We start from the raw sequence: 22,511 nt of genomic DNA, 5'->3' as shown, positions 1-22,511 counted from the left end.
CCACCTAAATAAGATCAACCCTGGGAAGAAACCTCCAAACAGAACAAGAATTGTGAGTTTTATTGTAAAACGTGCCATTTAATTGCGAAATTCAAAGGCTATCTGATGAAAAACTTCAGATAAATCACAGTGAGAGGAATAATGAAAATAAAACATGAGCCTGAGCTCAACCCTGTAGAAGAACTGCGATGCCGCGGTTTGACACAAGCATTGTCAAGGTTTCTGTTTACCTCCACAATATTAGTTTAAAATGATTAATTATCTAAGCAATGTGTTTGTCAACCTCAGCTACGTCAGTAATTAAGATAAAGTGCGGTTGCTTCCAGGTCCGGTTTGGTCCTACAGTCATCGACGCTCCTCGCTTACATCCGACCAGAAGTTTGGGTTATCTTGGTACCATTTGACTGTGAAACAGAAAAGAATCAATGTTTACACTGTATTAAATTCTCTTCGTCGTGTTTTTAGAGGCCCGTGTATGTGCTGCTGTACCAGTGTGTCTGATGCCCTCAGCCCAGGACACCTCGGCTCTCCAGCCCAGCTGCTGCAGCTTCTCACATGTGATGGGGTAGCGCAGGTCGACTCGCGGCCTAGACAGCAGAGGTTAATGTTTTACGTAGAAGAATCAAGAGGTTAGGATATTTCTCTAGTGTTTATGTGAATATGAGCCAGCTCTTTGTTTAATAGATCTTTTAATAGAGTATTTTACACTTTAATGGTGTCATAAATTTTAAGATAGAAGGAGAGTAGTAGAGTATCTACTCACCTGTCTGGCACAAACTCCAGCCAGTTATTCACTTCCTCATCAGGCACATCTTTGACCTATTAAAAAAAAAAAAAAAGACTGTATCTGACACTAATGGGGTTTTCCTTTCCAGTTTAAACATCTTAAAAGTTTTCAGAGCCAGCAGCTCCCCCACCCACCATCCTAACAAGCTCCCTGGCCAGCTGCACGATGGGAATCTCGCAGCTCGTCCCCACGTTGTAGATTTCTCCCAGGGTCCCTTTCTCCAGGACCAGCAGGAAGGCGTCGACGGCGTCGCTGACGAACAGGAAGTGGCGGGACTTGGGGAGAGTTCCCTGGATGGTGCTGCGGCAGAGAGGGCGGGCAAGGTTTTTACTGTGAAGCCGTTTCTCTCTTGATTATTTTTATGAAAACAAATCCTGAAGCGAACGTACCATTTCTTGTTCATTTGCAAGAGGGTGAGGAACCTTGGAATGACCTGAAAGATCAAGATAGATTGATTGAAAAGCCTGGAGGAGATGCAAATCCAGCAGAAGGTAAACCGGTTTACACTCAGAAGAAGACAATCGGTTAAAAGCTCAGTGATCGTCCAACCTTGTTATGTCAATCTCGCAGTTAACTGGTTTAATTTTTCAGTTTGGAAATGCAGAATACATTCCCCAGCAGTCCCCCAGACACAGGCTTCCTCACAGGTAAGAACAGCTCTTGTGCTACACAAAAAACTACTTCATAACCCTGCACACGTCACTCGGTGCAATTTCTATCTTTAGTGAAGTCTGGTAAATACCTTCTCTGTGTACTGTCTGGGCCCATAGATGTTGTTGCTCCTGGTAATGATGACGGGGAACTGGTAACAGACGAATAGCTGTTATTATTCTGAAGGTTATTTTCTTGATTTGGCCATTTAGGCAGAAAAATTTAAACGTCAGTGAAAGAAAAGGCCAAAAATATAAAGTTTACTTTCACATACGACAAAAAAAACTGGCATATCCCCATTTCACAAGCTGGCACTGAGGGATTTTAATATGTCTACCTTATACTGGTCCCAGTAAGATCTGACCAGGTACTCTGCAGCTGCTTTAGTGGCAGCATAAGGGTTGGAGGGCTTCATCGGACTGCTCTCGTCAAACACCTGCAGAGAAAACCAGTAACCCATAAATAAACCCAACAATTCATCAACGCAACCAGAAACACAAACAGACCCCCCTGACCTCGTCCAGGCCGGCTCCGTACACTTCATCAGTGCTGACGTAGATGAAGCGCTGCGGCCGGTGTCGGGCCTGATGGGCAGCTCCCAGCAAAACCCTGGTCCCCTCAACGTTTGAGCGCTGGAAACTGGAGGGTGACTCAAAAGAGGACTCTGAGGGAACGAGATAAGGGTGGAGGAAGCTGAGGCTTATGCAGGTGTGTGAAAGTGTGGCGCTAGTTTTTAACAAGCGGTGCTCACCGACGTGCGTTTTGGCTGCCAGGTGGAAGACGACGTCAATGTTTTCTGTGTTGAAGATGTGGTTTACCAGCCGAGAGTTGCACACATCCCCCTGTTGAAGAACGCAGTCCGTGTGTGTAGGGAAAATGATAATATAGAATACAAGATTGAGGCTGCTTTCAGCTCTTACCCTGATGAAGGTGTAGTTTGTTTTGTCTTCAATGCTCTCCAGACTCCTGTGGCTGCAGCAGTAGTCAAACTAGAAGAGAGATCGGACAGTCACATAAATATTCACTCCTTGACATAGAGTTTTAGGAAGTGAAGTGTAAGGATATATCTGGCTTACATTATCCAGGTTAATAATCCTCCATCCTGGATGTCTGTTGACCAGTGAGCACACCAGATGAGAGCCACTGGAATCAGAAGGATGATGAGTTTTGCCATCTGCATTATTTGACAACACTAAATCTAATGTTGTTTGTGCTAAAAATACAACTCTCTATTTAGCTTTAGTCATTATTTAATAGATGAGAAATGAATGGAATGATTAACGAGCTGTAATTGACATGTGAACTCACATGAATCCATAGCCTCCTGTCACCAAAACAGTCCTGTTAAAGTCCATCCTCTGGTCTTCCGTCAGCTGTCAGCTCACCTTAAGGTCTCCTACGCACATAATAACGGCATCTTTATTCGGTGTACATACTGTATAATCCCTTGCCGAGCCGGTTAGTTGGCTAAATAACTGGAAGAACAGTTGTTCTTTATGTTCTTCCGCACAGTAGTTTACTTTGTGTGGTGTACGACAGTCTCCGGCTGTTTACGGCAGTGTTGACACGTTGAAAATGGGCGTCCATTGGATCGCACGTTAACCGCTTTCTACTCCATGATTGGCTCTTGTGTGTGACGCAGCGAAGCTCACTGCGTAAGACAACAGTGTCAAGTAGGCTTAAATGAAAATGGCATTTCCGGTTAGTTTTTTCCAAAGTAGAAAGATTGAACGTGCAACTTCAGTTAGAATGTTAAATTTAGAAGTATACAGCTGCTTTTTAATAGTTTATATAGTTTTAATTAGTCAAATATTACTGTTTAAAATCCCTCATGTTCTGAACGATGAAGCACGGGTACATAAAAGGAACGGGTGTTAAAAAGGTTAGTTTAATAGAAACTATTGAATTTTTTTTCTTCAGTTTGATATATAACAATTTGTTGTATGTGTCATTATGCGCTCAAATACAAAATTTTCCCCGCATTTACTCACAAATTAGGTTTTAATTTGAGGGCAGAAACATCCGACTTCCTGTTTCATCCTTGGTAACTTTGGGCTACTTGGCGCAGCTGGTTTACTTCTGGCTTCGTGGCTCATTGAATTGATTAGCTACCGTTTATTTGTCGATACCGTTAACCTGCACGGGGGGGAATAATGTCGTATTTAATAGCCACGCTTGTGGCTCTGGTGCTGTTCGGTCCGCAGGCTTCTGGGAAAACTGTGACGGGACTTTTTAAGAGCGAAGCGGCGAGACAGGAGAAGGGCCAGTTCATCACTAAATTCATGTACCAAGGTAACGATGCTGATGTTGCTAACGTGTCATTTCAACAGGGCAAAGATTAGTTAACACGGAGTCATAACGTACGTTTAATTCTTTTACTGTTTTTTGAGTTTTTTTTTGGCTCATTTAAAGCCAATTTAAAATAACAACCGTGTCGTAATTTTATTTAATTTTATTTTTCATTTAAAAATGTTCTCAACTAAGTATTTCAGTAACTGCTCCAGGACTCTTTATGTAGTCTTTAACAGTAGTATGAATGTTAAAAAGAGCCACCAGAAGACTTCAATTGGCCTCAAAACTCTGAATTTGTAGACTCTGAAATAGTTTGAGGCCAGTCTGTGGTGGAGGGAGGTCAAGAAAAAAAAAATCAAAGCCAGAGTATCTAAGAAGTGGAATTAATCATATCTAAAACGCAAGGGTTTATGGGTAGAAACGAGGCTGAGGCAAAGCAGGAAACTACCATGAGGACCCACAAGTCCAGGGGCCCCTGAAAGCAACCGTCTTCCTGTTGCTTATCTGCTTATTTGAAAACCTAATCTCATCTTAATCAGTTCCTTTAGAAAGTTTAGACGGTCTGAAACCACAATGTGAAAGAACAACAACACAGTAGTCGTGGATCAGTTAGCTTGTCACGATTTTCACCGTTCATATTCTTTCTAGGTGGCAGTGGCCTGTGCGTGTGCCGTCTGGACAACTCTCCCCTGGCCACCGAGAAGGAGTCCAGACTGCTTCTGTATCAGGACATGGACTCGGACCTGGACAACCTCAGCTGCTCCGAGAGGCTCTCCAAAGCCCACTTCACCAGTAAGTAATGACCAGCGATGACTGACACAATTCAGTCTCGACATGTGATGGATGCGAGGCAGCCATGTTGATCTGTCCTCCTCACTCTTCTTCTCTGTGTGTTTGCCCTCTCCCTCCTCCCGCTTCAGTTTCTCTAAGTCAAGAAGAACACAACCAGACGATTCCTCACCAGTCGTTCCCCACGGCCTGGCAGGTCCTGTATGCCGACAGGTATACGTGTGAGGTAACGGCACCGTAGATTTGTTATTCCGGGAGCTCATTAACACATGGCTTGCGTAACAACAACACTTAGAGTGAAAAAGTAATTGTTTATTTTCTGTTTTTCTTTAGGAAGGTGCAGTGATTCCCTCTCATGCTGATCTCAGTTTTACTGTCCTGCTGTTTAACGCAGACTCAGCTGGAAACCCTCTGGAGCACTTCAGTGCAGAGGAGGCAGGTCAGACATCTTGAGTACTCCCATCACGGTCACACATTAGGGCATCGTTCAGCTCTGTGATGTGAAAACTTGATCCAGATTTAAGGACGTGTATAGCAAATGAAAGCAGGGCGTTGCAAACTCCGACCTTTTCCCTTTAAAATCAGTGTCTGAAGCTATTAAAGAGATGCCTGTGTCAAATATTTAAAAGACATAATGCGCATAACGGCTTGCCAGAGGCGATATCAAATCTGCGCCGGATAATTCCATTGTACTTGCGCTGTAACTGGAGGCCGGGGTTTTGTCCCGAGGGATCTGCGTGTTTCGCGTCGGATGGACCGTTCGCTCTTGACACGTTTTACTTTCTCCCAGGCCTCCACAGCTTCTACTTCCTCTTGCTGCTGGCCTACTTCATAGCCTGCTGCATCTACGTCCAGCCCCTGCTCCAGGCTCTGAAGAAAGGAGGCCCCATGCACACGGTCCTCAAGGTGCTGACAACGGCGCTGGCGTTGCAGGGCTGCTCCGCTCTCTGCAACTACATCCACCTGGCCAGGTAGATTGAGCACAGAGACATGCAGCTGCAATATTAAGACCAGATTGGACAAAGTACATGTGCATCTTTGTATTAAAACATTGTTTTTATGCTTTTGTACAGTGTAAATGAATGCACTAGTGTTTTCTCTGCAGGTACTCCAGAGATGGTATTGGTATTCCACTGATGGGCAGCCTGGCAGAGTGTATGTCATCATATTTTCTAACCTCACTCTTAAATCTTAATGCCGTCCAAAGGTTTTATTCGATTTAGATTTGTATCCATCACCTCGCCCCGCCTAATAAGAGAAAGAGGAGCTTCTCTGATGTCGGTGTTAATTCATATCCCCTCTTCTCTTCCACTCTTTCGCTCCCCGTGCAGTCTGGGATATGGTGTCCCAGGTGTCCATGCTGTACATGTTGCTGAGTCTTTGTATGGGCTGGACTCTGAGTCGAGGAAGGAAACCACAGTCCAGGCCTCTGCAGTGGGAGCAGTCTCCAGCGTCCACGGCTGTCGCTGTTGGTGGGGTCGTTACACAGGTACGCAAAACTGAAATCTGGTCTAAAAATGGTTCAGATTAAAGAGGGAGTTAAAGTAAAAGTCTGATATTCTTCAAGGGTGTATTTGAGCTGTTAAACTGTCATTTTCAGGCGGTGCTGCTGCTGTGGGAGCAGTATTCAGACTCCGAGAGCGAGCATCACAGCTACCACGTCCAGCAGAGCCTGGCGGGTCTCCTCCTCATAGCCCTGAGAGTGGGCCTGGCCCTCCTGCTGGCCTCCATCCTCTACCAGATCATCTCCACGGAGAGGAGCACCCTCAAGAGAGACTTCTACCTCACCTTTGCCAAGGTAAACCACGCTGTAAATCAAAACCGCCGCCAGGTAAACAATTACTTAACCTGCAGCGCGGCTCCTCATGTTGTCCTTTTGGTCTCTCTGCAGGGATGCTTCCTGTGGTTCCTCTGTCATCCTGTCCTCGTCCTCATGTCTGTAGTCTTCAACGAGCACCAGAAGGAGAAGGTTTGGAAGCACAATTGAAGTTATCTTCTTTGAAAATAATCTAGTAGCTTTTGCAAGTTTAATGTATTTTCCAGAGATATAAATGTGTATTCATTAGCGGAGAGTCTGCTGTAATACTTCAGACACTCCACAACCTCCACCCAGCCGCTGACTCGTCTTCCTTGTCCGCAGGTGGTGACTATCGGTGTGATCCTCTGCCAGTCCATCTCCATGGTGGTCCTCTACCAGCTCTTCTTGTCCCGCTCTCTTTACTGGGAGGTGTCCTCTCTCTCCTCCGTGTCTCTGCCGCTCACCATGTCCAGAACGAACCACAGGGGGCGCTACTGAGCACGTGGCAGTTTGCCTGATCACCGCGAGCGAGGGAGGACACGCTGCTACGCTGAGGCTTCTCCTCTCCTAACCTCCCTCTGTGTCAGGTGAGAGAGACTGAGGGGAACGGTTCTCCTTTGCTGTTAACGGTTTCCTTGAAGAACAGTGATAGCCACTAGGAAGCAAGTTACCAGGGAAGCATAGCGAGAGAATTAAAGCAACACCCTACCTCTATTATTTTTGACTGGGACCAGCAGCAAGGTTGCTGAGCAGGAGTAGAGTAACTAACAGCCAAAGTACAATCTGAAAATAAGGAACAGAAGGATGAATGAAGACTGCATCCAGAGGAAGGCTGCATCAGCTGGAGAGATAGAAAAAGGAAGCAATCTCAGAGAGTAGAGACGGTTGTTTGGGCTTCAAGGAGCCCAGATTGGTATAGATGGAAAGTTTAGGGATGTAGGGATTTGTTTAGTGTGACGGACTGACAAATTACCAAACAGAAAGTTTGAGAGATAAAAAAAAAAAAAAAGGAAGTGTCTTTAAGGATATAGTTTATTTCTCTGCTATTCTCGTGGTAATTGTTGGCAGGAAGGTGATAGATGGTGGAGTATGTGTTAAGGTTGAGATGTTAGTGGATAAACAGGTGGACTAAAGAGGAAGATGAGTGTATAAAGAATGGAACAATTAAGGTTGCACAGAGCTTGATGGATATCAGCATGGACTCCACATACAAGCTGTACCTTAAATCGTTTCTTCGCTCACGGCGTCGATCAGAGCATGTGAAACCCGAACCTTTGAAATCCTGTAAGCTGTACGTAGCTGGAGACACACTGCATGACTTATTCTTCATTGTAAAGGCAGATCCAGAGGAACCAAAAAAGCTGCCCGATGGCTTTAAAAGTATTTCACTGTGTAAATACATTCCAGTTATGTTCCCAACTCTACGTGACCATTCTTATTTGGTCAAATTATTACTGTAAGTGAGGTTCATTACTACAGAACAATGAAGTCCCCACTTAAACTGACAGGTTATGTATTTATTCATCAACTATTTATCAGTTAGTGAATATCTGGACAACAGATCTTGTGTTACTGACGTTTACAGTTTGATTTTATTTCAGTGAATCACAATCGCTATTATTCGCTTACTTAGTAGCATTTGTTGTCTGCTAAATACTGAAATGTTTACAGAAAGATGCACGTTAAGTTTCATGTTAACCCACATGGATCCAGGTCTTTCATAAGGTTAACTGAAGAACAAAGCTGGCTTTTTCAGGAGCTCACAACAAACTTCAGCCATATTATATAAGTCAACCCCATCACTAAAAACATTTGAGGCTACAGCCATGCATAACTTTTGTTTACAGCTGCCAAAACAACAATATACAGAGTAAGTGTGTTAAAGGTCGCAAAACCACTCTCCCAACGTTGCTCAGTAGCACCTCCTAGTGGTCTATTCATTGAACACAACAGAAGTTATAAAATTAACATTTAAAAGAACACACAGACTTAAGTTTCCCTTAATAATGTTTTTAAATATGTACAGAACCCTTCTTGCTGAGCCACTGGCCTTGAATAAATTAATATAATAAACTTAATTACAACATTATACTTGAATAATGAGCCTTTGTGGGTGGTTCAGCAAGTTCAGCCTGATGTGTTCTTTTAGATCATGTTGTAGATTGGGTTGCACTTAATCAGTGCCAGTGTTTATTTGCAGAATGTACTGTATGCACACTGTATGGTGTGCAAGTGGATGCTTTCTGTAAGTTTGTCCAACAATGATAATCTCATAAATCTGAGGCCTCTGACTGTACTGTGTGTTTAATAGCGGATCCTTAAATTGTTGCATTTATTTACTTTTTTTTTTTGTTGTTGTAGTTGTAGTGTTCACTTTGCACACTTCAGTTTGCATATATTAAATATTCATATTTTTATGACCTGTGGAAATGTTAGACCTGTGATCATGCCAACTGTAATAAGGTGATAAGGTAATAAAATCTTTTTCAAAGTAAACTGTCCTTTGTACTGTAATCACTGAGACTACAATTACTGTGCTAGTTTTGTATATTTGTTTATATGAGGAAAGGCTAACACTGTACAAACAGCAAAATCACGGTAAAGTGTATGTACAAATCCACACGGCCCAAAATATCTACATTTACATTAGAACACAAAATGGTATAAATGAAAAATCGTCACGAACAGGATTCGAACCTGTGCGGGGAAACCCCATTGGATTTCGAGTCCAACGCCTTAACCTCTCGGCCACCGTGACGGTGAGTGCACGTGCGGCACATGTACGGAACTTGTACAACCCTAACCCTAACACGCAGATAAACTATTGCGCGATGATATTATAATGTATAATATTTCTTCCTCGACGTATTTACCGTTATCAAGCAACACTGATCTTCAACTGAGCATTTAACATTGTCGTAAAGGTTGACGCTAAACAGATCTTGTCAAAATTAAACCCTTCGTTCGAAACGTTCCTTTATCAATGAGTTTTTGAATGCAGCACGGATAACGTCAACAACATATCGCATCTCTATTGGTCAGTCACTATGCAAGCCCCGCCTTCTTCCAACGAACATTAAAAACCAAACTCGAGCTGTCAAAGAGAACAAGAACGTCAACGCTACTGTCGCGAAAATGATCAACTGGAAGGTAAATACGCCACAGTGCATCGCGTTGTAGACTTTATGTTATAATATCAGTAAATTGCTGATTCCGTTTAGACTGATTTGTCGCGATTTGTCTCAACTCTCGCTAGCATGGAGCTAACGCTACCACAGCGTCTCGTGCTATCTGCAACAGCTGCTGCTAACACACTTCTTATTTCGCTAGCCACAGATATATTTATTGTTATTCGGGCATTATTGTCTCCTTATGAATTGTATTTGTGCCGAATTAATATGTGTTTTGTAGCATTTTGGGAACCTGGCAAGTGGTGTTAAAGTTAGGTGACTGTGTACGGAAATTTGTACATTATGATATTTTTTGAATGAGGTTTGGTGAGAATGAGAACAACAACAAGCCCAGAATACACATGGCGTGCAGCTGCTTCTCTGGTACACTCCTCCTCTTCCTCCTCCTCTCTGTGACCAAATTAACTTTCACCTTGACAGCTGAAGCCTCTGATGGGTGAGAGGGGAGGGGGAAACATCATCTCCAAGGTCCCTGACTGTTCCAGAGCTTTCTCTTCTTCGCAGGACATAAATGGAAACCGCCGGTTGCAAACAAATCTGAACAACTCTTGTTTTCCCCCTCCCTTCAAGGTTTTGGACAACGTGCCCGTCCTCTTGTACATCCTCGCCCTGAAGACACTGCTGCTGTGTCTGGCGTTCGCCGGGGTGAAGATCTACCAGAGCAATAAGATAGAGAAGGCCCTGAAGAAGGAGCAGGCTGAGAAGAGGAGGCTGGCCCAACAGGCGCAGGAGCTCATCGACAACTTGAAGGTGGACTGAGCAGAAGATGCTGCTGCGGACAGGTGTGTCGCTGTAAACAAATATTTCTCGAACTGTTTGTGCACTGGAAAAAGCTAGAATGATAAATGGGGATGGTCAGTGCATATTGTGCTGTTATTTATTGGATGGAGGTGCATCTTAACCCATAGGACCTCAGAAGGCCCATGTCCATTCTCTATATAATATTAGGCAGGTGGTTATAATGTTGTGCCTGATCGGACTAGACTCTTTTGCAGTAAGTGACTATTCAGAAACAGCCCCGTCATAATGATTGAAGGGATTGCGATCTATCTGACAGTTTTTCTTCCTTCTTCCTTAGGTCACCAAGACACTTCACTTCACTCTGTCAACATGAGCCAGACTCCTGACTGTCGGCAGCAGAAGAACCTTCTTGTGCGTCAGGACGTTGGCTGCATACGGGAACTGTTTTGTATATCTTGTATAAACGTTTGACTGAACCAGGTTTTTAGAAGAGGAAGTCGCAGTAGAAACCGTCGCGAGCCGAGACGAGGATGAAGGACTTTATTTTTTTTTGTAGAGGCGACTCTGCATCGATTTATAATTTGCCAGATGTTGTCGACTCAACTTTCACAAACGTTATCTGTATCACATCCAAATGTTGCTTATTTGTATAAATACAACATGGTATTTGTTTGGCGACAGCTTTGTGTCGAATCTTTGTAATTATATTAAATATTTTCTTCCACATACTGTAAAGATGTTATTTGTTTGCTTTCACTTGCTTCTGTCCAGTGTGAAACTCTAAAATCTAAATTAAATTTAGATTTTAAATTAGTTCAAAATTTTTAACAAATATCTTCATTTAAAGATGTAACAGAGTGGTGTGTTCAGTCCTGAGAGTTTCTGAATGCTGCTTTTACCACATGAACTCAAACAACACTGAGACTGGCTTCAGTCTTCAACACTCAAAGCCTCTACATTACAAAGTACAGAGCAGTGTCTGTGGTCGGCTGGATGACTCTGAGGAGAGTCTTCAGGTGTGGGTATGATCCTGGAGTTGGAGTTGGAGCAGGAGCAGCAGCAGGAGTTGCAGACTGAACGGCTCAGTGAGCCGTGAGTTGAACGGCTCCTCGAGGAGGCGGAGTCTGTGGGAGGCGGAGCCATTTTTTTCAAAATTTTGAAGTTTTTTGGCCAAAATTAGATGACAAGTATAACTAAAAAACATGAAATTTTTGTGAGCAAATAGCTCAGGGAGTAAGAAGAAGGGTTGGGAGTACAGAGACTGTGGGTTCGAGTCCCACAGGGAACTCTTTTATTTTTTAGTGACCATGAAATACGTTTATATCAAAACCTGGTCTCGAACCTGCAACCTCCAGATTCGGAGGCTGCTTTTTAACGCACCGAGCTACTTCTCAACTGAAAATATAAAATTTGGAACTTCTATTTCTGGTGTGAGTGGCCAAAAGCTCAAAAAAGGCAACTACCCCACTCCAGGCACGACCCAGCGAGCAGATGGCTTTTAGTGTAGTGGTAAAGTAAAGGGTTTGCACTCAGGAGGTCGGGGATCGATCACCGGTCTTCCCGTTTTTTCGGCTCTTTGACTCAGACTCCTGACTCAGATGACTCGAGTCAACAGCTCCCGAATCATTGATTCGAGAGTCCACTGATTCAGATCCACAACACAAGTGACTCAGGTGGTGAAGGCCATCCTTCCTCTGGGTGCAGGAGTCTCTTCAGGTTACTGACTGACCTGGAGCTGAACTTAGAAAATTTCACCACCACACCTGAGTGGCATGGTGAACAACAGGCAAACATCCTTTTAAAGCCTCAGACGGACATCAGTCACAATATTATGAACAGGAGCTTTTAATCCATCAAACATCAAAACTTTCATTCTTTAGTTAAAACTCATGAATCAGTTTCTTAAATAAATAGCTTTTATTTTTTTTATTTTTTAACACAAACATTAACACAAACATTAAATCACATCCGAAGAATCACATTCTTAAATAATTTAGTTTTAAAGTAAGAGTCACTGAGGAGATTCAGTTTAACATTTAATAAAAAGAAATCTGTGACTCTTAGTTTCTTTGTTGTTTCTGAGGTGACTGTGCTGACCTGAAGTCCCAAAGTTTCTCTGTGAAGCTCATGATGAGACCAGCTCTGAGGAAAGGTACAGTACGAGAAGGTGACGAAGTCTGACCACGACTCGTCTTCAGTTTTCATCTGGAAAGAAAAGAAGAAGGAAACATCCTGTCAGAGGACACAGAGACACAAAGCTCTGAAACACTGACATCAAGGAGTTATGAACTTACACTAACTTCAGTTATCTTAAAAAAATTGACCCAACTCAGTATAGATGACAAGAACTAATAACTAATAACAAGAACTGACTTCAACACTGTGCCGCAGAAAGACTCAAACACAGCAAATAAAAGAACTCTGTATCTCACTTCTCAGCCTTTAAGTCTGGTATCTTTAGAAAAATATGTTTCAAAAGAATTATGTGAAGCCACAAACAAAGGACGTTCCATGTCAAACAAATAACTCTGATCATTTGTTCCTGGATGATGGAAAGTATGAAATATTAGACATACAGACGTACTGTTTATCTACAGTTTCTCAAATTACAGATGCTTTTACAGAAGGAGGCTCAACACTTTAATTTCTAGACCATGTTCAGGGGTTTCATGGAGCTCCTTAGAAATGCTCTACCTTCATCAGTTTGTTTATATCTAAACAGTTTCATAGTTTGTCTTCAAGCTTCTGTACTGTCTTACAGTTGGTATATTTATTTTCCAATCAATTCTATATTTAGACTCATTAATTTTATTTTGTTTCATTCTATTTCAGCGACAATTCAGAAATTCCTCTTCAATAAAGCTGCATCTTATCTTAAACAGCTCCCAAACAGAAATAACTAACTGAACAAACACAACAACCAATTTGTTGCTTTGGGGACTACTTGGCGGATTAATCCACATGAAGCTGGATTGCATCGAATTATCTGAAAGTGGAAACAGCAGAGCAGCAACACGTGTCTCCGTTTTTCTTGCGTTTTCCACATTTAAATCCTTTATTTTTCTAAAAGTCAGTCAGCTAAATGAATCAGAGGTAAACAGCGGCTGTCAGACTCACCTGCGCAGGTGAACGCAGTTTGTTCATCAACACGAACACAGATCGTTCGTCAACACGAAAACAGATTGTCTCCACCGATACAAAGCGACACCAGGTAGAAGAAGAAGAACGAAACATTAGCGAGAGTTTTCCTTCGTCGGGAGAGAAGAAGCAGCGATCTGACGGTGACAACTAAAACACCAACCCGGAAACAACCAGAGGAGGAGGAGGAGGAGCGATGAAACTTAAATAATTCGGAGAGCGCGTTCCCAGCATGCTCCTCTGATCATCAACTGTGCTGCTGTGCAGAGGGGGAGCAGCACCAAGTTCCTGTGTGTGCAAGTCAAAGAGAACCTCTCCTGGACTACCAACACCGCATCACTGGCAAAGAAGGATCAACAGCGCCTCTGCTTCCTCTGCAAACTCAGGAAAACCAGATCATGCCCCGATTATGTGAACGTCCTCCAGAGACACCACTGAGAGCCTCCTGACCGGCTGCATCACTGAGTGGCACGGCGTCCTGCCGTAATAGTCAGAGCAGCTGAGAAGATAATCAGTGCCTCTCTCCCTTCCCTCCAGGACATCTACAGTACAATACCCGTCTCCTCCACAGGGCTGTGCAGGTGATCACACCCACCGACTTCCTCAGTCTGCTGCCATCAGGGAGGAGACCAGGATCACAGACTCAAGGACAGCTTCATACACCAGGCTGTCAGGAAGCTCAACTCTCAGTACCTGCTCTGTCCCCTCCTCTCTTATGTTGCACCAATGCAACTCAGGGGCTGCACCAGCCACTTTATGTACATTTGTCATGTGCCTTAGTTTTAATTTTATTTATATTTTTTCTTCTTTCTTTTTTTTTTTTATCTCAAATGCGTTCATCCCACAGTAATAGAAAAAATTATTAGACCACCCTTGTTTACTTACTACCAAACTGCAAGCTGGTCGAGGCAGGAAACGTCTTTCTACCCCATGAGATGACCGTGCACGCATCCGTTCCCGTGTCAGGAATCGTCGTCAGACCTCAAAAAAGAGTGGGCACTGACGAGAAATGTGACTTGTTCGACAGTTTGAAACCGACTTCTGCTCTGAAGTCACACAGGGCACAATAACCATAACGAATGGATCAGTAACGACAGGAAGGCCGTCAACAGATGGATGAGAAAGGCTGCTGGCTGCTTTAGCTGTGAAGTTATCGAACACCCCCTCCTGAGACACATTGACCACTCGGTGTTTCTACCAGACGGAGTGCACTTCACCAGAAAAGGAAATGAAATCTTTTTGACCAGGATACGCAACGTGATTAAGAAGATGCTCCAGGAAAGAGACCATAGTGGCAGCTGCCCCTTTGATGTAAATATGAGGTAAATTCGAACATAAATATTAGTCGGTAAATTAGCTCTAAAACCCTGTTTCCAAACATAATGCAGTTATTTGACAGTCATGTAAACCTTGTATTTAATTTAGAATCAATCAAATGTTTAACATCATTGAATTAGTATACTTTCTTTTGGAAACAGGGTGGGTTCATATGTATATATACCGATCAGCCACAACATTAAGACCAATTAAGTTTCTCAGTTCAAACTTTGAAGTGAATAACACTGATGATGTTGTTCTGATGTAATGTCCTTCTGGCAAACCTGGGTCCTGGCATATATACCAAGAGCGTCAGTTTTAGAGATGCTCTGACCCACTTGTCCCTGCCTAATATATCACACCCACTCACTGTTATTCACTTCATATTATAATTGGATTAAAATCTGACTTTAAATACGTTTATGTACTAACTGTATTTTGTCCTTTTCAGAATAAAAGCATTTATATTCTCCTGCCCTTCGCTCTGAGACCAACTAAGACAGGTTTGGGACAGATCTTGTCCAAATTCATTTTAACAAACCAATGTATTGACTGACTGATCTGAGGTTTATAGCTGATATATGATTCACATTTAATCAAATCTATGCTTTGAAAAGTTGACTTAGAGATAAAACATTTAAAACTTTCATCTCTGATCCTCAGCAGGGCAGAGAGAAGATGCAGATATTCCAGGTGTTTGGAGGCCTACCTTCACCTCTGCCCCACAGACCCTCGTGTTGCCGCCCGCAGCGTGGACCGCACAGGTGCAGCCCGGCCTGCAGCCACATTCAACCAGGCAGATCTGCTTCACGACGCCAGACGGCAACTTTACGAGCTTTTCGGCGACTTCGGGGAAACCATGTTGGAGCTGCTGCAGCGTCGTTGGTCGCCAGGAGATGAGGTCGGAGCAGAGCGCAGCGCAAGGCGAGTGCGCACTCCGGCCAAGCCTCATCTCCACGCGGTCAGCTGCGGAGCTGGGAGGATTTCCATCAGAATGGACTCATTCCATCATATGACTTCAGCACTGTGCTGCAGAAAGACTCAAACACAGCAAATAAAAGAACTCTGTATCTCACTTCTAAGCCTTAAGTCTGGTATCGTTAGAAAAATATGTTTCATTCAAATCAAAATTCAAGTCAATGAAGACAAAATATAAAAATAAAATAGCCCCAGTCATTAACAGTTACCTTTCAAAACGTTCTTTCTAATTTCTTCATGCGCATACATAAATACCATAGACAACAAATAGAAGTATATAAAAAATGCATTTGGCACCATGATCTAAAATAAACCCAAACCCTGCACTTCTGACCACCTACAATTTTCAGCCATAGTTGAACCATTTCAACTGTGAAACTCATCTTCAGAGTCAACTCCAGAGTGTAAAAAAAACTGGCAAAGATGAAGATGCCAGGAGGAAACGCGTGGATGACAAGCTCAGCCTGTCACAAGAGTTGGTGAGCCTTAAGACATAGGTTCAAATCTTATGACAGTGACTTTTGAAGTCCAACACTCAAAGACTGAAAGGCTCTAAGAAAGGGAGGGAACATGTGGACAAATAGCTCAGTCTGTCAGAAATGTCTTTGGAGAGTCTGAAGACATGGGTTCAAATTTTATGACAGTCAGTGACTTTTGAAGTTCAACATTCAAAGTAAAGACTGAAAGGCTCTAAGAACAGGCAGAAGCTTGTAGACAAATAGCTCAGGCTGTCACAAGAGAGGTGGGAGAGTCTTAAGACATGGGTTCAAATCTTAGGACAGTCTGTGACTTTTGAAGTCCAACACTCAAACGAAAGACTGAAAGGCTCAAAGAAAGAACAGTAACATGTGGACAAATAGCTCAGGCTGTTAGAGGGGTCTTTGGGGAGACTTAAGACATAGGTTCAAATCTTATGACAGTCAGTGACTTTTGAAGTCCAACACTCAAACAAAACACTGAAAGGCTCTAAGAAAGCAAAATAACACGTGGACAAGAAGTTCAGACTGTTAGAAGAGTCATTGGTGTTTCTTAAGACATGGGTTCAAATCTAATGACAGTCAGTGACTTTCTTTTGAAGTCCAACACTCAAACTAAAGACTGAAAGGCTCAAATAAAGAACACAAATACATGGACAAGTAGCTCAGGCTGTTAGAGGAGTCCTTGGAGAGTCTTAAGACGTGAGGTCAAATCTTATGACAGTCAGTGACTTTTGAAGTCCAACACTCAAACTAAAGACTGAAAGGCTCAAAGTAAGGACAGGAACATGTGGACAAGTAGCTCAGGCTGTTAGAAGAGTCCTTGGGGAGCCTTAAGACGTGAGTTCAAATCTTATGACAGTCAGTGACTTTTGAAGTCCAGCACTCAAACTAAAGACTGAAAGGCTCAAAGTAAGGACAGGAACATGTGGACAAGTAGCTCAGGCTGTTAGATGAGTCCTTGGGGAGTCTTAAGACGTGAGTTCAAATCTTATGACAGTCAGTGACTTTTGAAGTCCAGCACTCAAACTAAAGACTGAAAGGCTCAAAGTAAGGACAGGAACACGTGGACAAGTAGCTCAGGCTGTTAGAAGAGTCCTTGGGGAGTCTTAAGACGTGAGTTCAAATCTTATGACAGTCAGTGACTTTTGAAGTCCAGCACTCAAACTAAAGACTGAAAGGCTCAAAGTAAGAACAGGGACATGTGGACAAATAGCTCAGGCTGTTAGAAGAGTCCTTGGGGAGTCTTAAGACGTGAGTTCAAATCTTATGACAGTCAGTGACTTTTGAAGTTCAGCACTCAAACTAAAGACTGAAAGGCTCAAAGTAAAAAAAAACACGTGGACAAGTAGCTCAGGCTGTTAGAAGAGTGCTTGGGGAGTCTTAAGACGTGAGTTCAAATCTTATGACAGTCAGTGACTTTTGAAGTCCAGCACTCAAACTAAAGACTGAAAGGCTCAAAGTAAGAACAGGAACACGTGGACAAGTAGCTCAGGCTGTTAGAAGAGTCCTTGGGGAGTCTTAAGACGTGAGTTCAAATCTTATGACAGTCAGTGACTTTTGAAGTCCAGCACTCAAACTAAAGACTGAAAGGCTCAAAGTAAGGACAGGAACATGTGGACAAGTAGCTCAGGCTGTTAGATGAGTCCTTGGGGAGTCTTAAGACGTGAGTTCAAATCTTATGACAGTCAGTGACTTTTGAAGTCCAGCACTCAAACTAAAGACTGAAAGGCTCAAAGTAAGGACAGGAACACGTGGACAAGTAGCTCAGGCTGTTAGAAGAGTCCTTGGGGAGTCTTAAGACGTGAGTTCAAATCAGTGACTTTTGAAGTCCAGCACTCAAACTAAAGACTGAAATGCTCAAAGTAAAAACAGGAACACGTGGACAAATAGCTCAGGCTGTTAGAAGAGTCCTTGGGGAGTCTTAAGACGTGAGTTCAAATCAGTGACTTTTGAAGTCCAGCACTCAAACTAAAGACTGAAAGGCTCAAAGTAAGAACAGGAACACGTGGACAAGTAGCTCAGGCTGTTAGAAGAGTCCTTGGGGAGTCTTCAGACGTGAGTTCAAATCTTATGACAGTCAGTGACTTTTGAAGTCCAGCACTCAAACTAAAGACTGAAAGGCTCAAAGTAAGAACAGGAACACGTGGACAAATAGCTCAGGCTGTTAGAAGAGTCCTTGGGGAGTCTTAAGACGTGAGTTCAAATCTTATGACAGTCAGTGACTTTTGAAGTCCAGCACTCAACTAAAGACTGAATGGCTCAAAGTAACAACAGGAACATGTGGACAAATAGCTCAGGCTGTTAGAAGAGTCCTTGGGGAGTCTTATGACGTGAGTTCAAATCTTATGACAGTCAGTGACTTTTGAAGTCCAGCACTCAAACTAAAGACTGAAAGGCTCAAAGTAAGAACAGGAACATGTGGACAAATAGCTCAGGCTGTTAGAAGAGTCCTTGGGGAATCTTAAGACGTGAGTTCAAATCTTATGACAGTCAGTGACTTTTGAAGTCCAGCACTCAAACTAAAGACTGAAAGGCTCAAAGTAAGAATAGGAACATGTGGACAAATAGCTCAGGCTGTTAGAAGAGTCCTTGGGGAATCTTAAGACGTGAGTTCAAATCTTATGACAGTCAGTGACTTTTGAAGTCCAGATTCCAAAATGACAGTGACAAAAGCGTGCAGAGAGACAAGCCAAGTGTGAAGGGTTCTCGGTGGCGTGTGGTGGTTCAACCGCGACTGGCAGTCGCAGGAGATTGGTTCGAATCCCGCTCGTTGCCAGAGCCTGGATCATCGGATGGGCCCTGCGGGAGCAGGCGCGGGGGTGGGCCGTGTCCCCCCCGTGGTTTCTGAGCGATAGAAGGGGGGGGTTATGTCTCCGATAACTAAGACCAGCTGGAGTTTTACAGTGAAGGAAATATGAGGGGAGGAGTCAGCGGGGAGGGGGAGGAGTCAGTGGGAGGAGTCAGCAGAGAGGGGGAGGAGTTAGGGAGGGGAGGAGTCAGTGGGAGGAGTCAGCAGAGAGGGGGAGGAGTTAGGGAGGGGAGGAGTCAGTGGGAGGGGGAGGAGTTAGGGAGGGGAGGAGTTAGGGGAGGGGCCAGCAGAGAGGGGGAGGAGTTAGGGGAGGGGGAGGAGACCATTATTTTTTTCATCGCCGCCACCGCACGGGAAATCTGTGGGGGTTCCCTGAAGACTACGGTGGCCGGGAAGTGCAAAAAACATTACAAAATGTCAAACACTTTACAAAGCTTGAGATAAATTTACATTTTAGAAAACATTTTTACATATCATGAAAGAAAATGGCATTGCCATAACACATTTACAAGTCCCGAAACAAAATTACATTTCAGAAAGCAAATTAACAAGATGCGAAATACTTTTACAAACGCTGAAACAAATTTACAAGTGGCAAAGCACTTTTACAATTCCCGAAAAAATTTTACAAACATCAAGCGGAAAGGCAAAGTACCAACTCCGGGGTTGAACCGGATGTGATTAACAGGAGCGGGAGTTCATAGTGATCCAAGATAGACAGCGATCAAGTTATTTCTGTTCGTTCTTTGTTGCTGTTGTCATCGGTTCACCTAAATGTGCAGTTGCTTTTGTTAAAGAGGTTTTTATAATGTTACAGTATGTGAGCATGTGTTTTCTCATTAAATTGTTTTAGATCCATGATTCTCAAACTGTGGTCTGTTTAAAAATAAACAAGTATTACAAGAGATTTTGTTCTCTGTAATACAAAATACAATAAATACTCGTTACTTTGCTTTATTTTTTTATTCATATATTTCCCACTTTGAAATAATGAAGCTGTGGGTGACAAATTCAGATACTTTGTGTGCATGTTCCACCATTACAAATAACCTCTCAATTTCTTTTAGTTTTAGATACAGTTCAGTTGCAGACTGCCAGTACTCTGGCTTCTGTAAATGATTGTGATCCATGGCTAAGTCCAAGTACTCCTGCATGTTTGTGTCCTCACATGGAGCTCACTGGGCTCATGTATATCCACAAAATGGGCAAAACATAACTCGATCGCTGTCCATCTTGGATCACCGTCAACTCCCGCTCCCGTGAATCACTTCCGGTTCAACCCCGGAGTTGGTACATTCCCTTTCCGGGTGATGGTTGTAAATTTGTTTCAGGAATTGTAAAAGTGTTTCGCCGCTTGTAATTTAGTTTCAGCATTTGTAAAAGTGTTTTGCGTCTTGTTAATTTGTTTTCTGAAATGTAATTTTTTTCAGGACTTGTAAATGTGTTATGGCAATGTCATTTTGTTTTATGATATGTAAAAATGTTTCCTAAAATGTAAATTTGCCTCAAGCTTTGTAAAAGTGTTTCACATTTTGTAATGTTGGTTTGCACTTCCCGGCCACCGTAGGGGGGATATAAATAATAATACTATACCTGTAGGACGAAGCTCCTCTTCTTCAGGTGAAGTCTTGGAAACCATCATGGCCGTGTCCCCTCCTGATGTTCTGGAGTGATAGAAGAAGGAGGTTAGAACAAAACCAACTAACATTTACTAATGTGCAACAAGCTGCAACAAAAAACATCACTATTTTATTACAACCTGTTACTCTACTATTATAAAATAGTAAAAGAGCATGTAAAAAACAAAAACAATAAAAGTCTATGACCATCAGGAGTTTTACTATGGAGTAAAAAAAATAATCTAAAATGATGGAAGACTTTTGATGAAAAATGTTATTATGATTTGTTATGATTCATTTTAAAACTGTTTTAAATAGTAATGTAATATACTATACCTATATGGTGTCATTGGTTGCCAAGTTCCTGTTCTTTGGGTGAAGTCCTGGACATCATCATGGCTGTGTCCCCTCTCGATGTTCTGGACCGATAGAAGTAGGAGGTTAGAACAAAACTGACTAACATTTACTAATGTCACTATTTTATTAATATCTGTCACTCTACTATTATAAAATAAGTCATAAAGTCATTGTATAGTATGTTGATAAAAATGTCATAGTATAGTATGTTGAAAGAAAGTTAACATTTTAGTAAAAGTGAGGTAGCAACAAAACACAAAGAGACATGAAGACAACTTTAGTCTTTCATCACTTAGCAATTGCTGTCTTCATGCGTCTTTAGTTGTGGTTGAACTGGTGGTGGGGGACAGTCCGGCCTTTTTTACTATAGTGGTATGAATGGGTATCAATGAATTTTAATATATAAATGTGAAGTTGCAACGAAAAAGCTTCGCCAACATTATGACTTTGGACCTTCACATAAAAAACATGAAGACAGCTATTGCTGCTTGATTAAAGGACTGAAGTTGTGACAAGGTTTTGTTGAGTGAATACCAGAGTCTCTGGTCTACCTGGTTATGTTAGGAGTATAAAAACTTTCAACAAAACGTCACAACTTCAGTCTTTCATCAAGTAGCAGTGGCTATCTTGATGTCTCTTTAATTGTGGTTTCCTGTGTTGCTAGTTGATTTTCATCATCACATTTACAACTGGTGGTGGTGGACTAAACTTCTTCACTGAACTGGTTTGAATGGGTATCAATGAATTTTAATCTGGGACTTTTATTAAATGATGTCATTGGTAATTGTTTGATTTAAAGGATTTCAGGTTAACTCAGAGAAATAAACATTCACATTCAGTCTCATTCATTTGTAGATTCAAATTACCCAAATGTTTGTTCCATGTGCTCCATCCACACCTGTCCAGGTAGAAGGCCAGACTGACAAACAGGAAGTGGAAGATTCCAATGTGATTTATAGAAGGGGGAGCTGGACAGTACCAAGTTGTCGAAGGGGTATTTGGTAGTTGTAAACCACATTCATATAAAAATGTCTTTTACATGCATTCAAACAATTTCAGCATCTAGTTTGAAAATCATAAAATGTCATTAAGATGTCAGCCTGTAGGTAAAAGTTTGATGGTGTTGGAAAGATGTTTTATTTCATTAATGATGATCATTTTCTACTTGCTTGTGCTGGCAATCTGTATTTGGGCGTCTGTGAAATCAAAGAAGATGGAGGAAAACACACATGGAAGTAGGATGGAAGTTTCCTTGCTTGCTGGTGGGAGTCTTCACGATGACAGGTGAGTTTCATGAGTTTATGTTACATAATCCAAAAATGCAAAACGTGTTTTATTTTCTGTGGCAGCTACTTCTTCTCAGATTTTTCACTTCTCCAAATCATCGACTCCTGACTCAGATGAATGATTCTTCCTCCAAAACTTTGCCACACCTGACCCTCAGTCGACGACTCATCTTCAGTTTTCATCTGGAAACTCATCGAGACGAAAAGAAGGACGACACATCCTGGATTTACTGAAGGAGGAAGAGGACACAGAGACACAGAAACATTTAGATGATTTAT

General features: G+C 42.4%; 2 protein-coding genes across 2 annotated transcripts; one reads left to right on the top strand and one right to left on the bottom strand.

Annotated features, from left to right (window-relative positions):
* Positions 1-56: 56 nt before the first annotated feature.
* On the bottom strand, positions 57-3,294 carry tgds (TDP-glucose 4,6-dehydratase). Its single transcript, XM_084574639.1, has 12 exons — positions 2,747-3,294; positions 2,515-2,581; positions 2,359-2,427; positions 2,190-2,280; positions 1,954-2,102; positions 1,776-1,874; positions 1,530-1,589; positions 1,177-1,220; positions 922-1,087; positions 764-819; positions 490-587; positions 57-404 (listed from the first exon to the last, which is right to left on the bottom strand). The coding sequence occupies exons 1-12, from the start codon at positions 2,791-2,793 to the stop codon at positions 346-348; spliced, it is 1,005 nt and encodes a 334-aa protein (XP_084430765.1). The 5' UTR covers positions 2,794-3,294; the 3' UTR covers positions 57-345.
* Positions 3,295-3,517: 223 nt separating this feature from the next.
* On the top strand, positions 3,518-9,186 carry gpr180 (G protein-coupled receptor 180). The gene is made up of 10 exons (XM_084574483.1): positions 3,518-3,730; positions 4,379-4,522; positions 4,651-4,745; positions 4,853-4,958; positions 5,310-5,490; positions 5,625-5,674; positions 5,851-6,008; positions 6,120-6,317; positions 6,411-6,488; positions 6,660-9,186. Exons 1-10 carry the CDS (start codon positions 3,592-3,594, stop codon positions 6,813-6,815), a joined length of 1,305 nt encoding a protein of 434 aa, XP_084430609.1. The 5' UTR covers positions 3,518-3,591; the 3' UTR covers positions 6,816-9,186.
* Positions 9,187-22,511: the final 13,325 nt, after the last annotated feature.

The sequence above is a fragment of the Chelon labrosus genome, assembly GCF_963514085.1.
Source record: "Chelon labrosus genome assembly, chromosome: 24".
Classification (NCBI taxonomy): Eukaryota; Metazoa; Chordata; class Actinopteri; order Mugiliformes; family Mugilidae; genus Chelon; species Chelon labrosus.
The sequence above is the reverse complement of the archived record's forward strand: the minus strand, read 5'-3'. Positions and strand labels throughout refer to the sequence as shown.

Excerpts from the sequence above, each read along its gene's own strand:
- tgds (XM_084574639.1), bottom strand. The coding sequence starts at position 2,793 with ATGGACTTTAACAGGACTGTTTTGGTGACAGGAGGCTATGGATTCAT. Across the intron at positions 1,875-1,953 it reads ACGGAGCCGGCCTGGACGAG|GTGTTTGACGAGAGCAGTCC; the intron begins GTCAGGGGGGTC and ends TTTTCTCTGCAG. Across the intron at positions 1,221-1,529 it reads CCAGACAGTACACAGAGAAG|GTCATTCCAAGGTTCCTCAC; the intron begins GTATTTACCAGA and ends TTGATCTTTCAG.
- gpr180 (XM_084574483.1), top strand. The coding sequence starts at position 3,592 with ATGTCGTATTTAATAGCCACGCTTGTGGCTCTGGTGCTGTTCGGTCCG. Across the intron at positions 3,731-4,378 it reads CACTAAATTCATGTACCAAG|GTGGCAGTGGCCTGTGCGTG; the intron begins GTAACGATGCTG and ends TATTCTTTCTAG. Across the intron at positions 6,489-6,659 it reads ACGAGCACCAGAAGGAGAAG|GTGGTGACTATCGGTGTGAT; the intron begins GTTTGGAAGCAC and ends CCTTGTCCGCAG.